The 19572-nt window shown below is 45.6% G+C and overlaps 1 protein-coding gene across 1 annotated transcript in view; it reads left to right on the forward strand.

Moving 5' to 3' along the window:
* Positions 1-11471: 11471 nt before the first annotated feature.
* Positions 11472-19572, forward strand: part of COL15A1 (collagen, type XV, alpha 1) — a 128885-nt gene continuing 120784 nt past the window's right edge. The window contains exons 1-2 of the mRNA XM_011939492.1: positions 11472-12224; positions 12314-12402. Of these exons, the coding sequence (XP_011794882.1) occupies positions 12214-12224; positions 12314-12402 (100 nt within the window). The 5' untranslated portion in view covers positions 11472-12213. The remainder of the gene's footprint in view (positions 12225-12313; positions 12403-19572) is intronic.

Genomic DNA, 19572 nt, shown 5'->3' on the forward strand with positions numbered 1-19572 from the left:
GGGCCACAATCTGGTAGCATTTCTCAGTGGAGCACAGTTGGCATTTTTGCTGGGCTAGTTCTTTGTTAGGTAGTCTGCCTCTTACATTGCAGAATTTAGCATCCTTGGCCTGCCAAATGTCAGTAACATCTGTATTCACTATGACAAAAGAAACTTCCCATACCTTTGTATTTCCAAGTGCTCCCTAGAAGTGCTACTGACCCGTTACAAACTCTGGAGCCTCTAGGCTTGAAGGAAGAGGAAGCTACAACCTGTGGCAGCTCCGAGTGACCACACTTCACAGTCATGTCCAGCAGAGCTGTTTCTAACAGTTGATGGGCAGGAGGCAGTGAGGCAGATAAAGGGGAACAGAGAAGGGCTGTATTTTTGTCAGCTGTACCACTGGCCACTGTCAAGAGTAAGGTGTGGCCCTGCCATATGGGAACACGGAGGCTTAATCTGTGATAAAACTCCTATCAGGGCCAGGTGCAGTAGCTCATGTCTGTTATCCCAGCACTCTGGGAGGGCAAGATAGGTGGAGGGCTTGAGCCCAGGAGTTTGAGACCAACCTGGGCAACATAAGGAGGCCCCGTCTCTACAAGAAAAATTAAAAATTAGCTGGGCATGGTGGCGTGTGCCTGCAGTTCCAGCTACTTGAGAGGCTGAGGTGGGAGGATTGCTTAAGCCCCAGCGGTTGAGGCTTTAGTGAGCTGTGATCACCCCACTGCACTCCAACCTGGGTGACAGAGTAAGACCTTGTCTCAAAAAAAAAAAAAAAAGCCAAAAAATACTATCACTTCGGACAGATTTTATGTTCTGCCTTCTCTGGCTTATCTCAAGGACACATTTATCAACTCCATCCTCCTTGAGACAAAAATAGCAGTTAAATGTAGTGCTTTTTACATTTGCCCCATCCTTCTTTACAGATACTGTGGAAGTGGCAGCCATTGTCTGGTGCACTGATGAGGGAGCTGGGGAAGAATGGAAGGCAAGCAGCCCACACGTATGGCATTTTGCTCACAAACTCTTTGACAGGCCTCCTTGTGTAGTCAAATGGTACCTAGAAGATTCCTTAGTTGTTTTATTTCTTTAAATTAAATAAATCTGTACAGCAGAGCATCTGGTTGAATTGGACCAGGGATCAGGTACAAGGTCCTTTCTAGCTCTTGGCTGCTTTCTCTCCAAAATCTTGGATCCTAAAGGCCTTAACTCAACAGAATGCATTTTTTTCTTGCTTTTCCAAGGGTGTGGCAAATGGGAAAATCCATCTAAGAGAGGTCTTGGCAGTTTTTATGAGCTAAAAAGTGCAAATGCATCATTGTAGGAGATAGTATTTAAAACTCCAAACAGGCTGGGCGTGGTGGCCCACGCCTGTAATCACAGCACTTTGGGAGGCCGAGGCGGGGCGGGTCACCTGAGGCCAGGAGTTCAGACCAGCCTGACCAACCTGGAGAAATCCTGTCTCTACTAAAAATACAAAATTAGCTGGGTGTGGTGGTGGGTGTCTGTAATCCCAGCTACTTGGGAGGCTGAGGCAGGAGAATTGCTTGAACCCAGGAGGCGGATGTTACGGTGAGCCAAGGTCGCGCCATTGCACTCCAGCCTGGGCAACAAGAGCGAAACTCCTTCTTAAAAAAAAAACACAAAAAACTCCAAACAGAGCATTAGATTTACAATGTCTCAAACGTTCTGGGGCCACTACCATGCTGGAAAACTATTTCTTCCTAATGCAAAAAATTCCAAGATAGAATTCGGGAACCAGGTGCCATGAGAAACAGAAGTGTGAAACTTCAGGTCAATGACAGTGAAGTTGCAGTGTGCATAAGAAAGACCAGGGAGCTTCTTAAAATTGCAATTCTTGAGCCTGCAGCTATAGACATTCTGATTTAATAGGTTTTGTGTAGAGACTAGGAATCTGTACTTTTAACATACTTTCCACAGAATGATTCTGATGCAGGTGGGCCACAGATGAAAAACACTAGTCTGTGGACATGGCTGACCAATGCTGTTTGGTGGAGTGACACCCTCTAGGGCAGTGCTTAGCAGAGCATAAAAAGACTTGAAGACACATGATAAACATGGAATATGCATTTCCAGTTGTACTTATTTGTGATGGTCTTTACCCTGAACGCCTGGGGAAACTGAGCGGGAGGCCCAAAAGGCACAGAAAAGAGCTTTGGGTAGGAGTCAGGACATTTGGCTCTGGCTTTGCCCTGGATTAACAGTAGCCCTGGGCAATCCCCTTCTCTCTGAGCATGAGTGGAAGCTAGGCTTGAAGATCTCTGAGCTCACTTCTAGATCTGGTATTTTTTTCTTTTTTTGTTTTTGAGACAGAATCTCACTCTGTAGCCCAGGCTGGAGTGTGGTGGCACGATCTCAGCTCACTATAATGCAACCTCCACCTCCCAGATTCAAGCGATTCTCATGCCTCAGCCTCTTGAGTAGCTGGGACTACAGGCACACACCACCAGGCCTGGCTAATTTTTGTGTTTTTTAATAGAGATGGGGTTTCACCATGTTGGCCAGGCTGGTCTCGAACTCCTGACCTCAAGTGATCTGCCCACCTTGACCTCCCAAAGTGCTGGGATTACAGGTGTGAGTCACCATGCCCAGTCTAGATCTGATATTCTATGACTGTATATCTGGGCCTTTTATTTGTATTAGACAGAAACATTAAATAATGATAAAATTAAAAAAAGGTTAGTGATGTGTTATATGCCAGAATCATTTAATTTCACACTTTCAACAATTTTCTATTATTATTACTATTTTTTAACTCATGAAACTTGAGGCACAGAGATTGAGCCATTTTCTGTGTTGCCCAGGCTGGTTCTGAACTCCTGGGCTCAAGTGATCCTCCGATCTCGGCCTCCCATCACCTATTTTCTAAGAAGAGGGGTAAAGCTCCAGCTGGTAAAGAACAGTCTCTGGATTTAAACCCCTGCAGTCTGATTTTGGATACTTTATATTGCTCATTTGTCAGATGTTGGATGTGGGGGGGGGTGGGGCGGTCTTCTTTGTCCCTTGGGAATGGCCTCTATCTCCCCCTATTCTGTGGTTTTTGGAAGCCCATAGTCATTTTCAATATTTAAGCACATTCCCAGAAAGCTAATCTTCTTATGTTCACCTCTGATGCTGGGCTCTTGTTTCTAAGCTCTGCTTATAACTCATCACAGCATCCCACGTGTGCAGCCTTTGTTCTGTTCTATTGACCAAGACATTGTATTAATATCTCAGTTGATATCTACGAAAGTCCATTTTTATAAAGCATTCGTGCGTCGGGTAAACTTGAGTGAAGGCTGTTGTTGTTGGGGGAAGGGTCATTGCAGGAGTGCTTTCCATTTACTGGAATGCAAACAGCTGCAAACCAAGCATTAGACATAGGATTTTGCAAATGTTCTGGGGGCGCCCCCATGCTGGAAATATTTCACTGGCTGCTTCATCACACAGAACTTCTGGCCTCACACTATCTTAATGCTGCTTATCAGCTCTTGCCGCTCTGCCTTTAGCTGAGTTTCCCAAAACGCAGAGCCTAAGGCAAAGACTTCTGTGCCACTTTATGGAGTTCAGTCCCAGGAAAGAGGGAGGGGGAAAAGAAGCAGGGAAGAAGGAAGAGAAAATAACAGTTCTTATATATAGATGAGTCCTCAGTCCTGTGGGACTTTTTTTTGGAGAAGCTGCTGCTCAGGGTGACTGATGTGGGAGAGGGAGGGAGAAATAGCCATTCACTGGTTTCCATCTCTCATTGTTCAGAAGCTGGCCACATATTATTTCCTTTGCTTATTATTTCCAAGTTACTTACTCGTGGGCACTAAATGAACCCTGCAGCATCTCATGTCTCAGGATTAATATAGAAGTCCCAAAGTAGGAGGCAAGAGTTATACACTTTGGGCATAAATGAAGGCACTGCCAGGTTTATCCGTAATTGGAGTCCCTGGTGAGCTGATCTCTGCAGCAATGGCTGTGGCTGGAATGAATGACCACTTGGAGACAGGAAATCTGGAGGATTTGAAGTAGTGCGTTAGAGATGTGTAGCGTAGTTTACTCCCTGCACTGCTTAGGTTTGCCTTCCCAATAGATCTAGCTCATATGCTATCATATAGGACCTTCCATTTTGAAATAATATGATGCTCTCACTTATTTTCCTTGTATGCGTGCATGTGTGTGTGGGGTGGGGGGGCAGGGTCTCGCCATGTTGCCTAGGCTGGTTTTGAACTCCTGGACTCAAGTGATCCCATCTTGGCCTCCCATCACTTATTTTCTACGAAGAGGGGTACAAGTCCAGTCAGTCACAGAGTCCCTTTCAAGATCATAGCCAACTGAGATCTCTGAGAAGATTTTAGCCAGGACAGTGAAATAAGCCAAAGTCCCCTCAGCTATAGCTAGTGTCATGTCCCTTCTCCCCCACCCAGTCTGATTTCCTTTATTCTCAGCCCACAGTTTGGATGATCTGGCTTGCTAGCCTAGTAAGGTGACCTAGACCTTTATCCTTTAAGGGTCTGACCTCTCAGCCGCCTTGATTGCTTCATGTGCCCATTTGCTGTCATTACAGGATATGCATGCACCAAGAAATACACCAGGACATTCCCTGGATTGTAGATATATCTTCTCTGCCCCATAAAGTAGCTGCTACTCTGGCTCCCGGTGGCCATCAGGGCTCAACAGCCCCACTTATACAGTCACATTTTTGCCTGCTTGCCCACTGGCATGAGGAGCTCAAGGTGACCAGATAGTGGCCACAGCTTCAAGTTTAGTGGCCTTATTGTATCTTTTGGAGGAGTTCTTCTGCTGAACACCAGCACCTTTACCCCACTAGAGCTTAATGTTTCAGTGGATCACTGGGAGAGGAAAAGGACTTAATTCCACCACTACTCCTTGGTTTCCAGACCCAAGTACTCTAGTTTGTGGAGACACAACAACATGTATTGGCCATTAATTCAGTGACTATCCCAACCACATTCTGGAGGAGAGTCCCACAGCTCAGCACCAGGTTGCCCCTAATCTGGTGCCTTAGCTGAGCCTTTAACAGGCCTTTCCACCATTGTATTAATCTAGATGTTTGTGGGGTATGTGCTACATAATCAAGTCAATGGATTCCTTGATCATTCACTCATTGTCACACTGCTTTTGCCATAAAATGAGTCCCTTCATTTGAGGCAATCTTGTGCAGACACCATGCTGATAAATCCAACATTCTGCAAGTCTTTGAATGGCAGTGCTGGCAAAGGCACTTGGTCAGGGAGGGCAAACCCATTTCCATTTGGGTACTGATGGTGAAGAGGAAGACTTACTCAGGACGGAGGGGATCAACTTATCACCAAGGGGTTGGCTGGTCTTTCTGAGGAATGGTGCCATATTGAGGGCTCAGTGTCAGTCTTGGCAGCTGGCAAGCTGGGCATTCATCAATGTCAGCAGCTATATCTACTTTAGAGGGATGGGGCCCATGCTGCTGGGCCTGTGCTTAGCATTTACCCCTGCCATCATTGTCACTGTTTAAGACTTCTCCCTGTTAGCCCTGGGATAGTCAAGGAGAGAGACTGACTGACATCCACAGGGTCAGTCACCCTGTCACCTGGCAGTTGAATATCTCCTCTGTGGTGGATGGTTTCTTGTGAGCATTGAGATATAAAGACCAACACATGTGCTCATTTCTGTAGGTCAATCTACATTACGGTTCCCTAGATCTCCTGGTTCCAGATCATGGAATCTTGTCTTTCAGGCCTCTGGCTAACATCCAAGACATTTGCCCACTGTTCAGGCATCTACATACATCATAATACTATACCACCTCTCTCTCTTTCAAAGAGGTTGACCAAGTGCCCCACTCATGGTTCTACCCTCTGGGAGGAGTTCTCTTCACCACTGTCCTTTGGGGCCACCCTTGAGAGGGCTGCAATGCAGCAACAGCTAATTTCATCTAGCACTGACATATCACACAGGCTCACGCGTGAAGCAGCCTGGGTTCTTTCCTTAGCTGATTACTGGTTGTAGGAAACCACCTATGAAGCCCTAAGTGTGAACTGAAGAAGAGGTGTTGGTGCAAAGCAGTAGGTGACCTGGGACTCTGGCCTACCTTTTCACATAATTTACTTGTGCTTTCTAGACCTTTTTAGGCCTGATCTCAAATATATAATTGGCATAGATAGTCTTAGCTTCTGGCAGAGCCCTTACATGAACAACCTGACTTGTAGAGTCTGGTAGGAAAAGTCAGGTGAAAGTCCTTGAAACTACTCCCTTTCTCTTACTTCAAGATAGTAGATCAGAAGCAAAATCACCTCTCAGGAAGTGTCACAGAGATTAGAACCCCTATCATGACTTAAATGATGCAGGTGTGGTAGGTCCTATTACAGTTCCATTAATTGGCTTGCAAAAGTCCCTGCGAAAGCCAAATCTATTATGGCAGATGATAGTGGATTTCTGTAAATATGGCCAGATGGTAGCATCCATTGCAGCTGCCATGCCAAATAGGGTATCTTTACTGGAATATACCAACATATTCTTTGGTATGTGGGATACAACGTGACCTGGCAAAGTGGAATCACAAGGAAGATAAAAACCAGTTTACTTTTACATGGCAAACTCAGTAGTATATATTCACTGTTTTGCCCCAGGAGTGTCATAACAGCTCTTTGTTATAATATAGTCCATAAGGACCTTGTTATTCCAACATGCCATGGACTATCCTGCTGGTCCCTTATACTGGTGACATCATGCTAACTGAAGATAGTGAGCAGGAAGGGACAAGTGTCTTAGATACTCTGTTAAGATGCATGAGTGCATAGGAAGGTGAGAGATAAGCTCCATCACCTGTCTCATCCTGGGTTATTCAGACAGTAGCATCTGAGGCTAAGTCTTGTGTGCCTCTGTGGCATTAGGGAGTGTGATCTTAGGGAGCAAAAGTGAAAAGGAAAGGGAGGCAAGGTAGGAGGAAGAGCCCCATAGGAGGCATTAAACATGATGGATTACTCCACAAGCATCATGAGACCCTCTTCTGAGATGCCTTATAAATTACTTTCTTGGCACAGTGCATCTGGAAGAGGAAGGGAGAAAAATATATCTACTGGTTTCCATTGGCTGAAATTTTGCCCCATGGGGTGTTATTTGCACTGTACTTCCAGGTTGCTCGTTGCAGGCACTAAGGATAGTGCTGAGGATGTCATGCCTTAGCATCAACAGGGAAGCCCTGTGGTGGAAGTGAAAGGTGCTCAATGTGGACATGAGGCCAGGGGCTGTGGGTTGTACCTGCCTGAAGTTGGTGAAAGTCCAGGTAGAATTGGTCTCCACAGAGGGGACTGCTGCTAGAACAAGTGGCCAAAGACCCTGGAGACAGGTGAGACTAAAGGAATTTCAAGCAGCTGTCTTAATTTGGATTCCCCCAGCAGTAGACTTGGAGGCCAGGATTCTACTGCCAACAGTTCACTTGGTCAGTTTTCTTAAGCACTGGAAGGGGAATGGGGAATGAGGCAGCCAATAAAGAGTGAGTGCACAATACCCCAGTGGGAAACCAGAGCTCAGTCCTGGGTAAACTCTGGATAGAAGTGTAGAATGTGTGCCTGCCCAGGTGTTCCCACCAACTGGGTAAGGGGGCTGAGATTCTCATCCACCAGCTCCTGACCATCACTGATTGAGAGCTGCTTGGGGAAGGGGGTTGCTCCATTAATTTCCCAGCACTTCTGGTCCTCTGTGCTTGTGGGCAGAGCAGGCTCCAGGGGCCACAGAAAGTGCTCAGGTGAAGGGATGCAGGTGCAGGCAGTTGGAAGACAACCACCCGGCACATAAATGATCAAGATGGAGGGGATCTGGACAGGATGTTGCAGTGGCACATAAGAGGTGTCTGATACATTCTCCCCCCTTTTTCTTTTCCTCTTGGATTGTCAGATTTTCAAATCCATCATTTTCTATTATGTTGAACCAATGACTGTAGTCTCAGCCCATGGCCCCTCTTTGCATATCCAAACATATCAAGATGCTCAGCAGAACAAATGGGTCCTCCTTGGAAGGTAGTTGTGGGTTTAAACAGTCATTATTTTCTCTTGGGTATCCAAAAGGCAGCTATCTCTTCAGTTATTCTAGCAAATTCTATTCTAGTTAACTAGTTAAATCTATTGCACTTTTTCTGCACATTAAATCAGATGACACGGAAGCTCTAACTACCTCCTGTAGACATTCTTACCACAACTCCACAAGGGAGGCCTTATACCCATGTAGTGAATATACTGAGGTCTAGAATGACTTGTACTATATTCTTGGTAACTTCTTCCAAAACCAAAGTTTTGGATGATTTCCACAGATTTTTGTGCCCCTTCCAGCTGCTTGAGACAGTATGGAGAATGCTTTTGGATATTGAGTTATCAGGGACATTGGGTAGATTATGGGAAAATGGAACAGCCTATTAATTTAGTTGAGTCCTGCAAGAGTTGGGACATAAGATCCCCAGTCTTCATACATCCCAGTCTCACAGATTACACTGAACGGTGGTAAACAATTTAGATCAGCTTGGATATGACACGAAGCTTCCTCTTGGCTATTTCTACAACTTAACATTGAATGAAAGGAAATCACTTAAGCCCTAAAAACACGGTCTGGCAGGAGGTAAAATGTCTTGCTTGGCTTCCTGCCCCATCCCTCCCACACCCACAGCTGGGATCATTTGGCCCCCACTTCAGCTCCCAGGCCCGAGACCCTCCCTGTTCTTCATCTGTCTGAGTTCAGGGACAAGCTGCAAACTGAGAGCCCTTCTTGAATATGAACATGGTCTGGCTCCCCAGGAGAAATAGGTGCAAAATCAACAACCTTAACGTGAGTCTATTTCCAGTCATTTGTAGAGGAGAGGTGTGCTTTAGGGAACTTCATTTTTAGATTCCAGTGAACTGGGTATTATCAGTTACACAGAACCAACAAAATATGAAATGTGCACATAGGACTTCTCTGCAAGAGTAGTAAAGGAATCTGTTGCCTTATGCATATGTATCTTGGACTGATATATTGGATCACAATCAAGCCTTCACCCTTCAGCTTGTATATGTAACTGAGCAGGTCAGGTTTGTTTCATAATGGCACCTTCATTTTCATTTTTTTCAATGTACACACTTTATTTGTATATTAAACATGTAGAAATATGCTCTTTCCCGTCTGTCTTTAAACATGATCTTTTCCCTATATATCTTCTGTGTACCCGTTTTTAATGGGAACATGAGCATTCAAACTATTCCATTTTTTCTTATATGCAAAGGCAGAGTGCAGCTGTAATAAGGGGCAACTGATTCTTAGCTTTGGTTTTGGGGACAATAGGCGGTGGTAGGAACTATGGCAAACTGGGCAGTACTGCCTTAGCTGAAGGCAGCAGCCTCTATTCAATGCCAATCAATTGTTGGCACAGAGAATGCAGGCCCTATGTTGCCAGGTTTTCCAAAATTTCAAAAAGAATCCAGAAGTCTCAATTTTAATGTGCAATTTTCTAATTATCAAATATTGCTAGCTAATTTAATCTAGAGGTTGACACCCAGCAGACCGGATAAAACATATCTATGGGCAAAGTGGAACGCTGGGCATGGTGGCTTATGCCTTTAATCCCAGCACTTTAGGAGGCTGAGGTGGGTGGATCAATTTGAGGTCAGGAGTTTGAGACCAGCCTGGCCAACAGAATGAAACCCTGTCTCTACTAAAAATACAAAAATTAGCTGAGCGTGGTGATGGGCGCCTATAGTCCCAGCTACTCGGAAGGCTGAGGAGAAGAATCACTTGAACCCAGGAGACAGAGGTTGCGGTGAGCTGCCATGGTGCTACTGCACTCCATCCTAGGTGACAGAGTGACACTCCGTCTCAAACAAAAACAAAAACAAAAAACAAAACAAAATTGAGCCCATGGCTGCCAGTTCACAATCTCTGGTTTTAAAAGTGTCAGACAGAAACCTAGATCTACTATGTAGCCATAACTGATGTGGTTTTTATAAGCAGTATAGAAATATAGTTCTAAGAAAGTCAATTATATTCCTAGTTAATGTGGTACTTTACAAACAATAGAGAACTACAGAATTATGAAAGCAAATTCCCTATGGTTAGTGAATCATAATAAAATAAGGTTAGGCCCATCACAGAGTGGCTGCAAGTGGGAGAGAATTTACATTCACAGGGAATGTGAACAGATTAGGAAAGAGGCCTCAAGTGGACAATTTTGTTGGGATGCACTTTGCCTTATGTGTTAGCTCCACATGGGGCCAACCTGGTTCTCAAGCTGCTTTGGCTACTGGAGACTCAATCCCTTAAGAGGTTCATCTAGGGTCCTCCCTCCGTCTTGCCAGTTGTCCCCCTCCACAGGCTGCAGTCCCAGTGAGAAGAATATCCACAACCTCTAATAATAGAAGCCAAAATCCAATGGACAGAGAGCACTGTGGTTTACCAGCAGGGGTCCCAACAAGGGGCTCACAGCCACCATTCAAATCAAGGTAGTTGTGTCCATTATACAGGTGGAGAAATAAAAAAATCAGACCAAGGGCAAGATTTGCCCAACTTCACCCTGCAGCCAGGGCCAGCATTGGACTGGAACCCAGACTCCTGATCTCCAAGCCTGCCATCCCTCCTCTGAGCCCTCACCGCCCAGGCTGGCATGAACCCTTTCATGTCTGAGTGCTCTGTGTCTCCCTGTGATTTTGCTCTTGAGGATAGAGAGTGAGTCTGATCCTCTTGCTTACCGGCAGGCAGCATGGCTGAGTGGTGAGGAGCATGGGTGTTGCATCTGCCATGCTTTAGCCTTGGAATGTTTTGAACCTCAGCTTTCTTATCTATGAAATGGGGATCACGACAGTACCATCTTTCCATGGCCATTGTGGGTATTAAATGAGATAACACAGCTAAAACATTTAGCACAGGGCTTGGGACATAATCCACACCAAGTGAGCATTAGTTGCTATCTCCATTCCCATGCCATCTTCTCTGCAAGGCTAACTCACTTGGCAAGAGGCGACCGGTCCTCTAGAGAGTGGAACTGAATGAAACACAGGAACTGACCACAGAGCCACGGCCCACTGTGGCTACTTGGTGTGTCAGGAAGAGAGGTAGTTTCCTAGCGTTTCCCTGGCTTCAGAGCTGTCCAGGTCTCTGCTAACTTCAGCGGTGCCTCTTCTCACCTGAAGATCTCACACTATGTGCTGGGTGGTAATCTTAATAACAAAAAGCGACCATTGAGATCACTTTTACCTAGTGCCCTGTGACAAGCTCTGAACAAATGGGTTAGTCTGCCCTGCACCTCCTCACTCCCACTGAGGGCTTTTGGAGGCTGAGCCTGGTTCATGACCCCCACATCTCATCACAGGGCCTGGTGTGATGCCTCATCCAAGACTGTGCTCCTTCATTCATCCAGCGTTTATTGGCATCTCCTACTACCTGAGCTGTTTTAGGCAGGGAACAAAGCAAAGATAAGCCCTCCTGGAGCTCACATTCTGATTAAGGGGGCAGGCAAGGTATAGACAGGGAGGAAAGCCCTGGAATCCAGTACATTAAAAACTTTTTTAGGACTATCTCTGCTGCATTTAGTTGTATGTATCATTTACGGCCCCAGGCAGGTCCATTCCTGGGCATTCAAGTCAGTCCTTGTGTCAGGCGTGCAGGGTGGGTCACAGCAGCTAGGAGCTCAGTGCAGCTTGGGACTTTGGGACATTCGCTCCACCTCTCTGAGCCTCAGTCTCCTTGCCCATCATATAAGGAAATCACTGATTCCAGCCTCCCTGGGCTGTGAAGAGGATTCCCTCGGCGGCTGTGAAAGAGTGCTTTCTCTGCGGGTCAGTCCCAACAGGACAGACTTAAGGGCTGGAGGGAGCCGCATCCCGCTTGCCCCAACGAATGCGGACGCGGGGCTTTCCTCGCAGGTTACACAAGGCAGTCACGGTTGGAGGCAGCAGAGGGGAGCGCACGTCCCTCGAGAAGGAAAGGGGCGTGGGGAGGCAGCCAGGGAGGCCAGTAGCCCCGGGGCGTGAGCGCGCCGCCGCTGCCCGAGGTGGGGCGCAGCGCGCGGGGGAGCGCAGGGCGCGGCGGAGTCGGGTTTCAGAGCGCGGGTGACTCAGGGCGCGGGCCGGGAGCCTGGATTCTGCCAGCCGCCGCCGCTGCCGAGCGCCGCCTTTGTTCCCGGCAGGAAGGGCGAGCGCGGCGGCCAGCGCTCAGCGCCCCTTCGTCCTCCACTGAGCTCCAACGCTGTGCTCGACTTGCCGCGCGCCTTCCGGGGCTCTGCAGACTCGCGAGATGGCACCAAGGTAAGACCCGCTTCTCTGCTTCCTCGGGTCCCGGGCCCCTCCAAACCTCTTGCCCGTCTCACCTTTTCTCCCTCGGACACTTCTTGCAGGAGGAACAACGGGCAGTGCTGGTGTCTGCTGATGCTGCTCTCGGTCTCCACGCCCCTCCCTGCCGTCACCCAGACCCGCGCTGCGACAGGTAAGCAACCCGGCCTGAGGGTGGCACCGGCTGCCCCCGCGCCCGTGGAGGAAGCTGGTTTTGGCGGCGGACGCGACTGCGATGCGCGCCTCATTCCTGGACATAAAAGGGAGTCCTCGCCACTCTGTGCGCACTGGCGGTCCCGCGGGCGGCTACCTCCTGGCAGTGCAGGGATTATAGCTGTGAATGGGATCCCTGGGCAACTGGGGCGAGTGGAGCGCTGTCTGAGCACCCGAGATGTCTGAGCTGGGCGCGGAGCCTCCAGTCTTAGGCAGAGAGGGACTTTGGAAACAGCGCCAGCGCCAACAGCCTCAGCGCACCCAGAGCCAGCGCTTAGGTTGTGCGCGCTGGTTGGCTTCTGGTAAGGGCAGGTCTGTGTGCTCCGCACACAGGTGCGAAGCGTGAACACCAGCAGGGACATCTGGGGCTTTTTGCTGCGCAAGAAATAACGGAACTGAATTGCTCGGACGCTTAACCCAGCTCTGAGTTACCTAAGCGGTCACATCTATCATGGGCAATGGCTCCACCGGTGATGGAAAAAGCTGTGGCCTGGGAGCCAGTGATCTGATCCCTTCCGTTCTCCGGACCTCAGTTTCTCCAGCAGAACTCAGGCGGTTGGCTGAATAGTAAGATCTAAGTTAAAGTAGACCTAAGTTAAAATGGGCCTCAGTTAAAGTCAGACTTTCTGGGTTTGAATTGTGGCTAGGTGGGTGATCTTGGGCAATGGATTTCATCGCTCTATGCCTCAGTTTCCCCATCTGAAAAAGGCGAATAATTAGACCATTTTACCTTCCTAGAAATGCTGTGAAGATTAGATAAACTAGAAATAATGTGCTTTCCATGATTCCGGTACATACTAGGCACAAAGTAAGTGGTAGAAATTACTGCTTGATTCTTGCAGTAACTATGTGTTGGAAAGCAATGCAGGTATTTTTATTTTTATTTTAGATTCAGGAGGTGGTCATGTGTGGTTTTTTACAAGGGTATATTGCATGGTGCTGAGATTTGGGCTTCTATTAATCCCGTCACAATGCAGGTATTTCTATAACACTGAGGTTGAGACAAGCTTAGAAAGTGGCCAGTCCAAATCCAGGGCTTGAATCCAGGTCTACAGGCTCTTGCCCTTGCTCAGCTCTTTCTCTCTGCATTTTTGCAGAAGAGCCATGATTTCTGTAGCTTCTGACCTCTTCTCCTTTGAATTTGGAGGATTAGTACACAGCCTCAATTTAATAAGGGAGAGAAAGTCTAGGAAACAACCTGTAGTCAGCCCAAAGGAAACGGGATTGAGAAGGTGGCCTTGGTTAACTCTTTGTTTGCCTGAAGAAGCCCAAGACAGCCCATTGTCTCCTGGGCAACAACACCCAAATCCGATGATAGCTTTTCCTGCCAGAGCGTCCAGCCTGGCATTTATTGCAGATCAAAGGGCAGCTGGGGTATAGTTTTAGCTTCTCAGCCCCATGGCTCATGTCAGAAAGTTGCAATTTTGCATATGATATAGGGCCATGCCAACTCAGTGGCAGAGGCCAGCTTTGGGTTCTATGGTCTTTTGTGAACTTTGCTGCAACTTCCAGTTTCCCAAAAGGAAGAGGGATCTGGGGATAGGAACTTTGGTGTTTTTTTCTCCTTCTGTGTGTGTCTCTAGGATCCCTCAGTGTCAGGGCTGTTGTTTCTAACACAAAGCAAGTCCTGTTCCCATTTATAACATAAAAAGGGAGGCCCAGAAAATCTTCAGGAGCTGAGAAGGGTCTAGGGAGAGCCATTTGCAGCTGATGGGTTTTCAGTGCCCCTTTGGGGATATGAAACTGTTCCTAAAAATGTAAACTGTCCTCCTGCAAACTGAATTTTTAATGCAGCTTAATATTGCTGATACTTATAAAACACTTCGTGTGTCCAGATGGAGGTGTGAACATGTTCATATTTCATTCATGTAGTCCTTACAACCACTCCAGGAGGTGGGGACTGAGAACAGTTAGTATCTCTGTTTTTCAAATGAAGAAACAGAGGTCCAAAGTTACAAGACTTCTAAGTGGCTGGGGTGGGATTTGAACCAGACAGTCTGACTACAGAGTCCTTGTTCTTAACCATCCTAGTGTGCAGTTAGAGGAGCTTCACGGATGGAGAAGGCTTTAGGGGCTCCATGGTCTCCAATGAGCCCTACAATCTGAATGTCACAATGGTAACATGAGTCCATTGCATTTGCATGGCATTGTGCAGTCTTCAAAGCACAATATCACCTTCACCAAGTTTCTGGAATCACCACACAGCAGTGCTGAGAAGTAAATGGGGCTGTATCTTACAGAGGGGATATGACTTCCTCAAGGCCACATGACTGTAACTGGGTAGATCTATAATAGCCCTCCCACATCTGTGAACCTCAGGGCTGGTGCTGTTCCTTCCATAGGGCCACTGCTCAACTGGGTATAAAAAACAATTGCCAAGACTTCATAGCACTACGAACCAGCAGTGTTCTAAGTGCTCTGCCATGAACTCACTCAATCATCACACCACCACCATGTCTTATCCCCTTTTACAGATGAGGAAACTAAGGCACAGTCATTTGCCCAAGGGCATATAGCCTTCAGTAATATAAGCACAATTTGAGCCCAGAGGGTCTGACTCGAGAATCTGTACTCTTAACCACTACGCTGTATGCTTAAGTAGCGTGGCTTCTGAAAGCATGTTTGTAAGTGGGCTGTTATGAGCAGAAATGCATGTTCCCAACGATTTGGCAGTTTCTTAAAATGTTAGATAAATACTTACTCTACGATCCAGCACTTCCCACTCCTAAGTATCTACTTAAGGGAAAGAAAAGCATATGTCCACCCAAAAACTCATGTGTATGTTCATAGCAGCATTTTTGATAATGGCCAAAACTGGAAATAAACTGGTCCTTTAGCTGGTGAATAGAAAAACAAAATGAGGTGTATCCATTTAATGGAATACTACTCAGCAATAAAAAGGAATGAAGTATTGATCAATGCTACAACAACATGGATACAACTTAATACCATTAAGCTAAGTGAAAGAAGCCAGACATTAAAAAGCAATACATTGTCACCTTCACCAAGTTCACTCTTCACCAAGAGTCCCTATATATGAGATTTCTGTAAAGGCCAAACTACAGAGGCAGAAAACAGAAGCAGAGAATGACTGCAAAGGGGGATGAGGAAACTTTTGGGGGAATGTTCTAAAACCGGATTGTGCTGGTAGTTGTGCAACTCTATAAATTTACTAAAATCATCTAAATATACATTTAAAATGGGTGTATTTTACAGAATGTAAGCTATGCTTCAATAAAGCTGCTTATTAAATAAAAGAATGCATTTTCCCAGAGCATCTAGGCACCAAATCTGGTGGGGCTTCACAGTGGGGTTCATAGCCAGCCTGGTACGGAGCTGGCACACAGCTCACAACTTTAAAGTTGCTGGCCTCTTAGGGCATTGATTCTCTCAGAAAATGGGTCCCGAGTTCCTCCTGCACCTCCAAGCCTCTGGATCGACTCTCCCTCCCATCCCTGAATGCCATTGTGGGCCCAGGACAGGGCTCCTTGGCTAGGGGTAGAACACAGGCATATGGTTTTTTGCAGATCATTGATCTGTTAAAAAGTGGGTCTTTGTAAACTTCCTGATAGCCCTCATGCCCTAAAACAGCACAAGTGCAGGTATTGGAAAACCTGAGTTCCAATCACTGACTTCCTCCATGCAGTTAGATGAGTTGCTTTTCCCACTCTGAACCTCAGTTTTCCCATCTATGAAGTAGAGAGGCAAGATTCACTCATCTCTGTAGTCCTCATTTAAAATGTTGGGAAACAAAACAAAATAATATTTTTCTAGTTTGAGGTTTGATTATTTCACATAGTTCAGTTCAACAAACCCATTCTGTGCTGGTCCTCATGCTGGCTGGGTACAGAAAGGATTTGGGCACACAGCTGCCCCAAGGGGGTCATAGTTCACAGGAAGAAAGAAAGGGCCACAGACAACTGTAATGCCATTTTTCCTGAGCTCTTCTCATCTACTATCCAGAATGTCCCGTGTGCAGCCAACCCCATCCTCCTAAACCATCCTGTTTAAAGAGACACTTGTCAGTGGGTGTCACCCACATGGCCTCTTGTGCCTCCAGTGGTCAGGGTTGAGCTGGAGGACAGCACCAATCCTTCCTTTTCCTGGTAAAATTTCAGTGTCATTGGAATAGCCAATATTTTAGAAGATAGGGGGGCTATTGTCTAGGTAGAGATGGTGGTGTCACAAGTAATTTGCTCTTGCTAATAAAGTGTTGATGGTTGCAAATTATTTGCTTGTCTTTAAAATGTTTTATTGTAAAATACAACATCCATTCAGAAAAGTGCATGCTAAAGGTACGGTACAGTACAATGATTTATCACAGAGCCAATATTTATGTAATCCAGATGAAGATATAGGATAATCCGCAGAAGCTCTCCTGAACCCCTTTGCTGTGGTTTTATTTTCCATTCTTTCTGTCTGAGGTAACCATTACCTTGACATTAATAGTCATCACTTTCTTGCTTTTTAAAAATAGTTTTACTATCTAAATGTGTATCCCGAAATTCTGAAGTTCTGTTTTACTCGATGTTGAACTTTTTACATGCAGAATCTATTCCTTGGTGTCTGATTCTTTCAATAAATAATAAGTTTTGAGATTTATTCATGCTGCTGTATGTGGCTGTAGTTCATTGCCATTGCTGTGTAATATTCCATTGCATTAGCATAGCATATATTACTTATCCATTCTTCTCCAACATTTTGATTGGTTCCATTTTGGGCTAACGTAAGTGTTGCTCTGAACATTCTTGTACATTTCTTTCGGTGCACATGTGCATGAATTTCTGTTGGTTCTATACTTAGGAGTGGAGTGCTGAATCAGAGTGTGCATATCCCCCAACTGAGTAGACAATGCCAGCGTGTCTTCTAAATGGTTGTACAGATCTACAATGCTACCAAGAAATGAGGACCTCCATTTCTTCACATCCTCACCAGCACTTGGTCTTGTCAGTGAACTTAACTTCAACATTTCTAATGGGTGCATATTTGAATCTTACGGTAGCCTTAATTTCCATTTTCCTAATTATTAATTAAGTGAATGACCTTTTCATACGTTTGTTGACCATTTAGATATCCAGACTTACTTTTTATTGAGGTGAAATTTACATTATATAACATTGACCATTTTAAATTGTACAATTTAGTGTCATTTAGTACCTTCACAATACTGTACAATCAATGTCTCTATCAAGTTCCAAAACATTTTCATCACCCCAAAATAAATCTGTATGCACATTAATCAATTGCTCCCCATTCCCCTCTTTTCCCAGCTTCTGGCAGTCACTAAACTACTTTCTGCCTCTATGGACTTGCCTACTCTGGATATTTCATGAAAATGGAATCATACAGTATATGATCTATTGCATCTGACTTCTTCCATTTAGTATAAAGTTTTCATGGTTCACTCATGCTGTGTCATGTGTCAGCACTTCATGCCTTTTTATGACTAATATTCCATTGTATATATATATACACACCACATTTTGTTTTTCCGTTCATTTGTTGATGGACATTTGGGCTATTTCTACCTTTATGGTTTTTGTGAATAGTGCTGCTCTGAACATTTGCGTACAAGTATCCAGACGTTTGACGGCCTGTTTCTACTGCTTTATATCTAGGAGCAGAATTTCTGGTCACGTGATAATTCTGTGTTTCAAGTATGAGGAACCCCCAAACTATTTTCCACAGTGGCTGCACCATGTTTACATCCCCACTAGCAATGTATGAGGGCTTTAATTTTGCACATCATCGCCAATGATTGTTTTCAGTTTTTAAAATTATAGCCATTTTAGTGGATATAAAATGGCATCTCATTGTGGCTTTTATTTGCAATCTTTCTTTCTTTCTTTCTTTCTTTCTTTCTTTCTTTCTTTCTTTCTTTCTTTCTTTCTCTCTCTCTCTTTCTTTCTCTCTCTTTCTTTCTTTCTCTTTCTTTCTTTCTTTCTCTCTCTCTCTCTTTCTTTCTTCCTTCTTTCTTTCTTTTTCTTCTTTCTCCTTCCTTCCTTCCTCTCTCTCTCTCTTTCTTTCCTTCTTTCTTTCTTTTCCTTTTTTTTGATGGAGTCTCACTCTGTCATCCAGACTGGAGTTGGTGGCGCATCTTGGCTCACTGCAACCTCCACCTCCCAGGTTCAAGCGATTCTCCTGTCTCAGCCTCCCAAGTAGCTGAGACTACAGGCGCACCCGGCTTATTTTTGTATTTTTAGTAGAGACGGAGGTTTCACCATATTGGCCAGGCTGGTCTCAAACTCCTGACCTCATGATCCTCCTGCCTCGGCCTCCCAAAGTGCTAGGATTACAGGCGTGAGCCACTGTGCCTGGCCTATTTGCAATTTTCTAATGACAAATGACCTTGAGCATCTTTTCAAGTGCTTCTTGGCCACTATCTTCTCTGGAGAAATCCTGATTTTAATGGGAAACATATAAATTAGAGCAGCGCAGAACTTCCCTCTAACCACGCCACTCTTGCTCCCTGGCAGTCTGACGTGCTTTTCTGAGTGAGAGAGATGTGGGTAGGAGTCACACCTGAAGTTTCGCCTCATTGGCCTCCAGTCTTCATCTCCCAAAAGACAATTGTCTGGAGCTGGCCACTTTGTCCAGAACTGGACTTTAGCCATTTGTCATTATTATAAATAGTGCTGCTGGGACATCTTTAGACAAATGGCCTTTTTCTTTTGGATTATTTCCTTTGGCAAATTTCCCTTCAATGAACTCACCCATCAAAGAACAAAACTGGTTGGATAGTTCTTACTATGTATTTAGATGGATTTTTCTTATTTAATCATGATGCTTCCTAGTTCAATTGCCCTCGCTGGGTTCTCATTGTACCTGGGTTGGAGTCACACTCCTAGCCCCAGAGGACCTTGCCTTCCTCCACTAACACTAAGTCCCTATGGATTTCAGCTCACATCAAATCACTGGCAGGCTTCTGAATGGGACATGCAACGTCCCACATCTGTGCTTTTGCATAGGCTAGTGCCATTTTAATTTTATTATTATTTTTTGAGACAGAGTCTTCTCTGTTGCCCAGGCTGTAGTGCAGTGGTACAATCTTAGCTCATCGCAGCCTCAAAGTCCTGGGCTCAAGGGATCCTCCTTCCTCAGCCTCCTGAGT

This window comes from Colobus angolensis, unplaced genomic scaffold, assembly GCF_000951035.1.
Source record: "Colobus angolensis palliatus isolate OR3802 unplaced genomic scaffold, Cang.pa_1.0 Scaffold181, whole genome shotgun sequence".
Lineage (NCBI taxonomy): Eukaryota > Metazoa > Chordata > Mammalia > Primates > Cercopithecidae > Colobus > Colobus angolensis.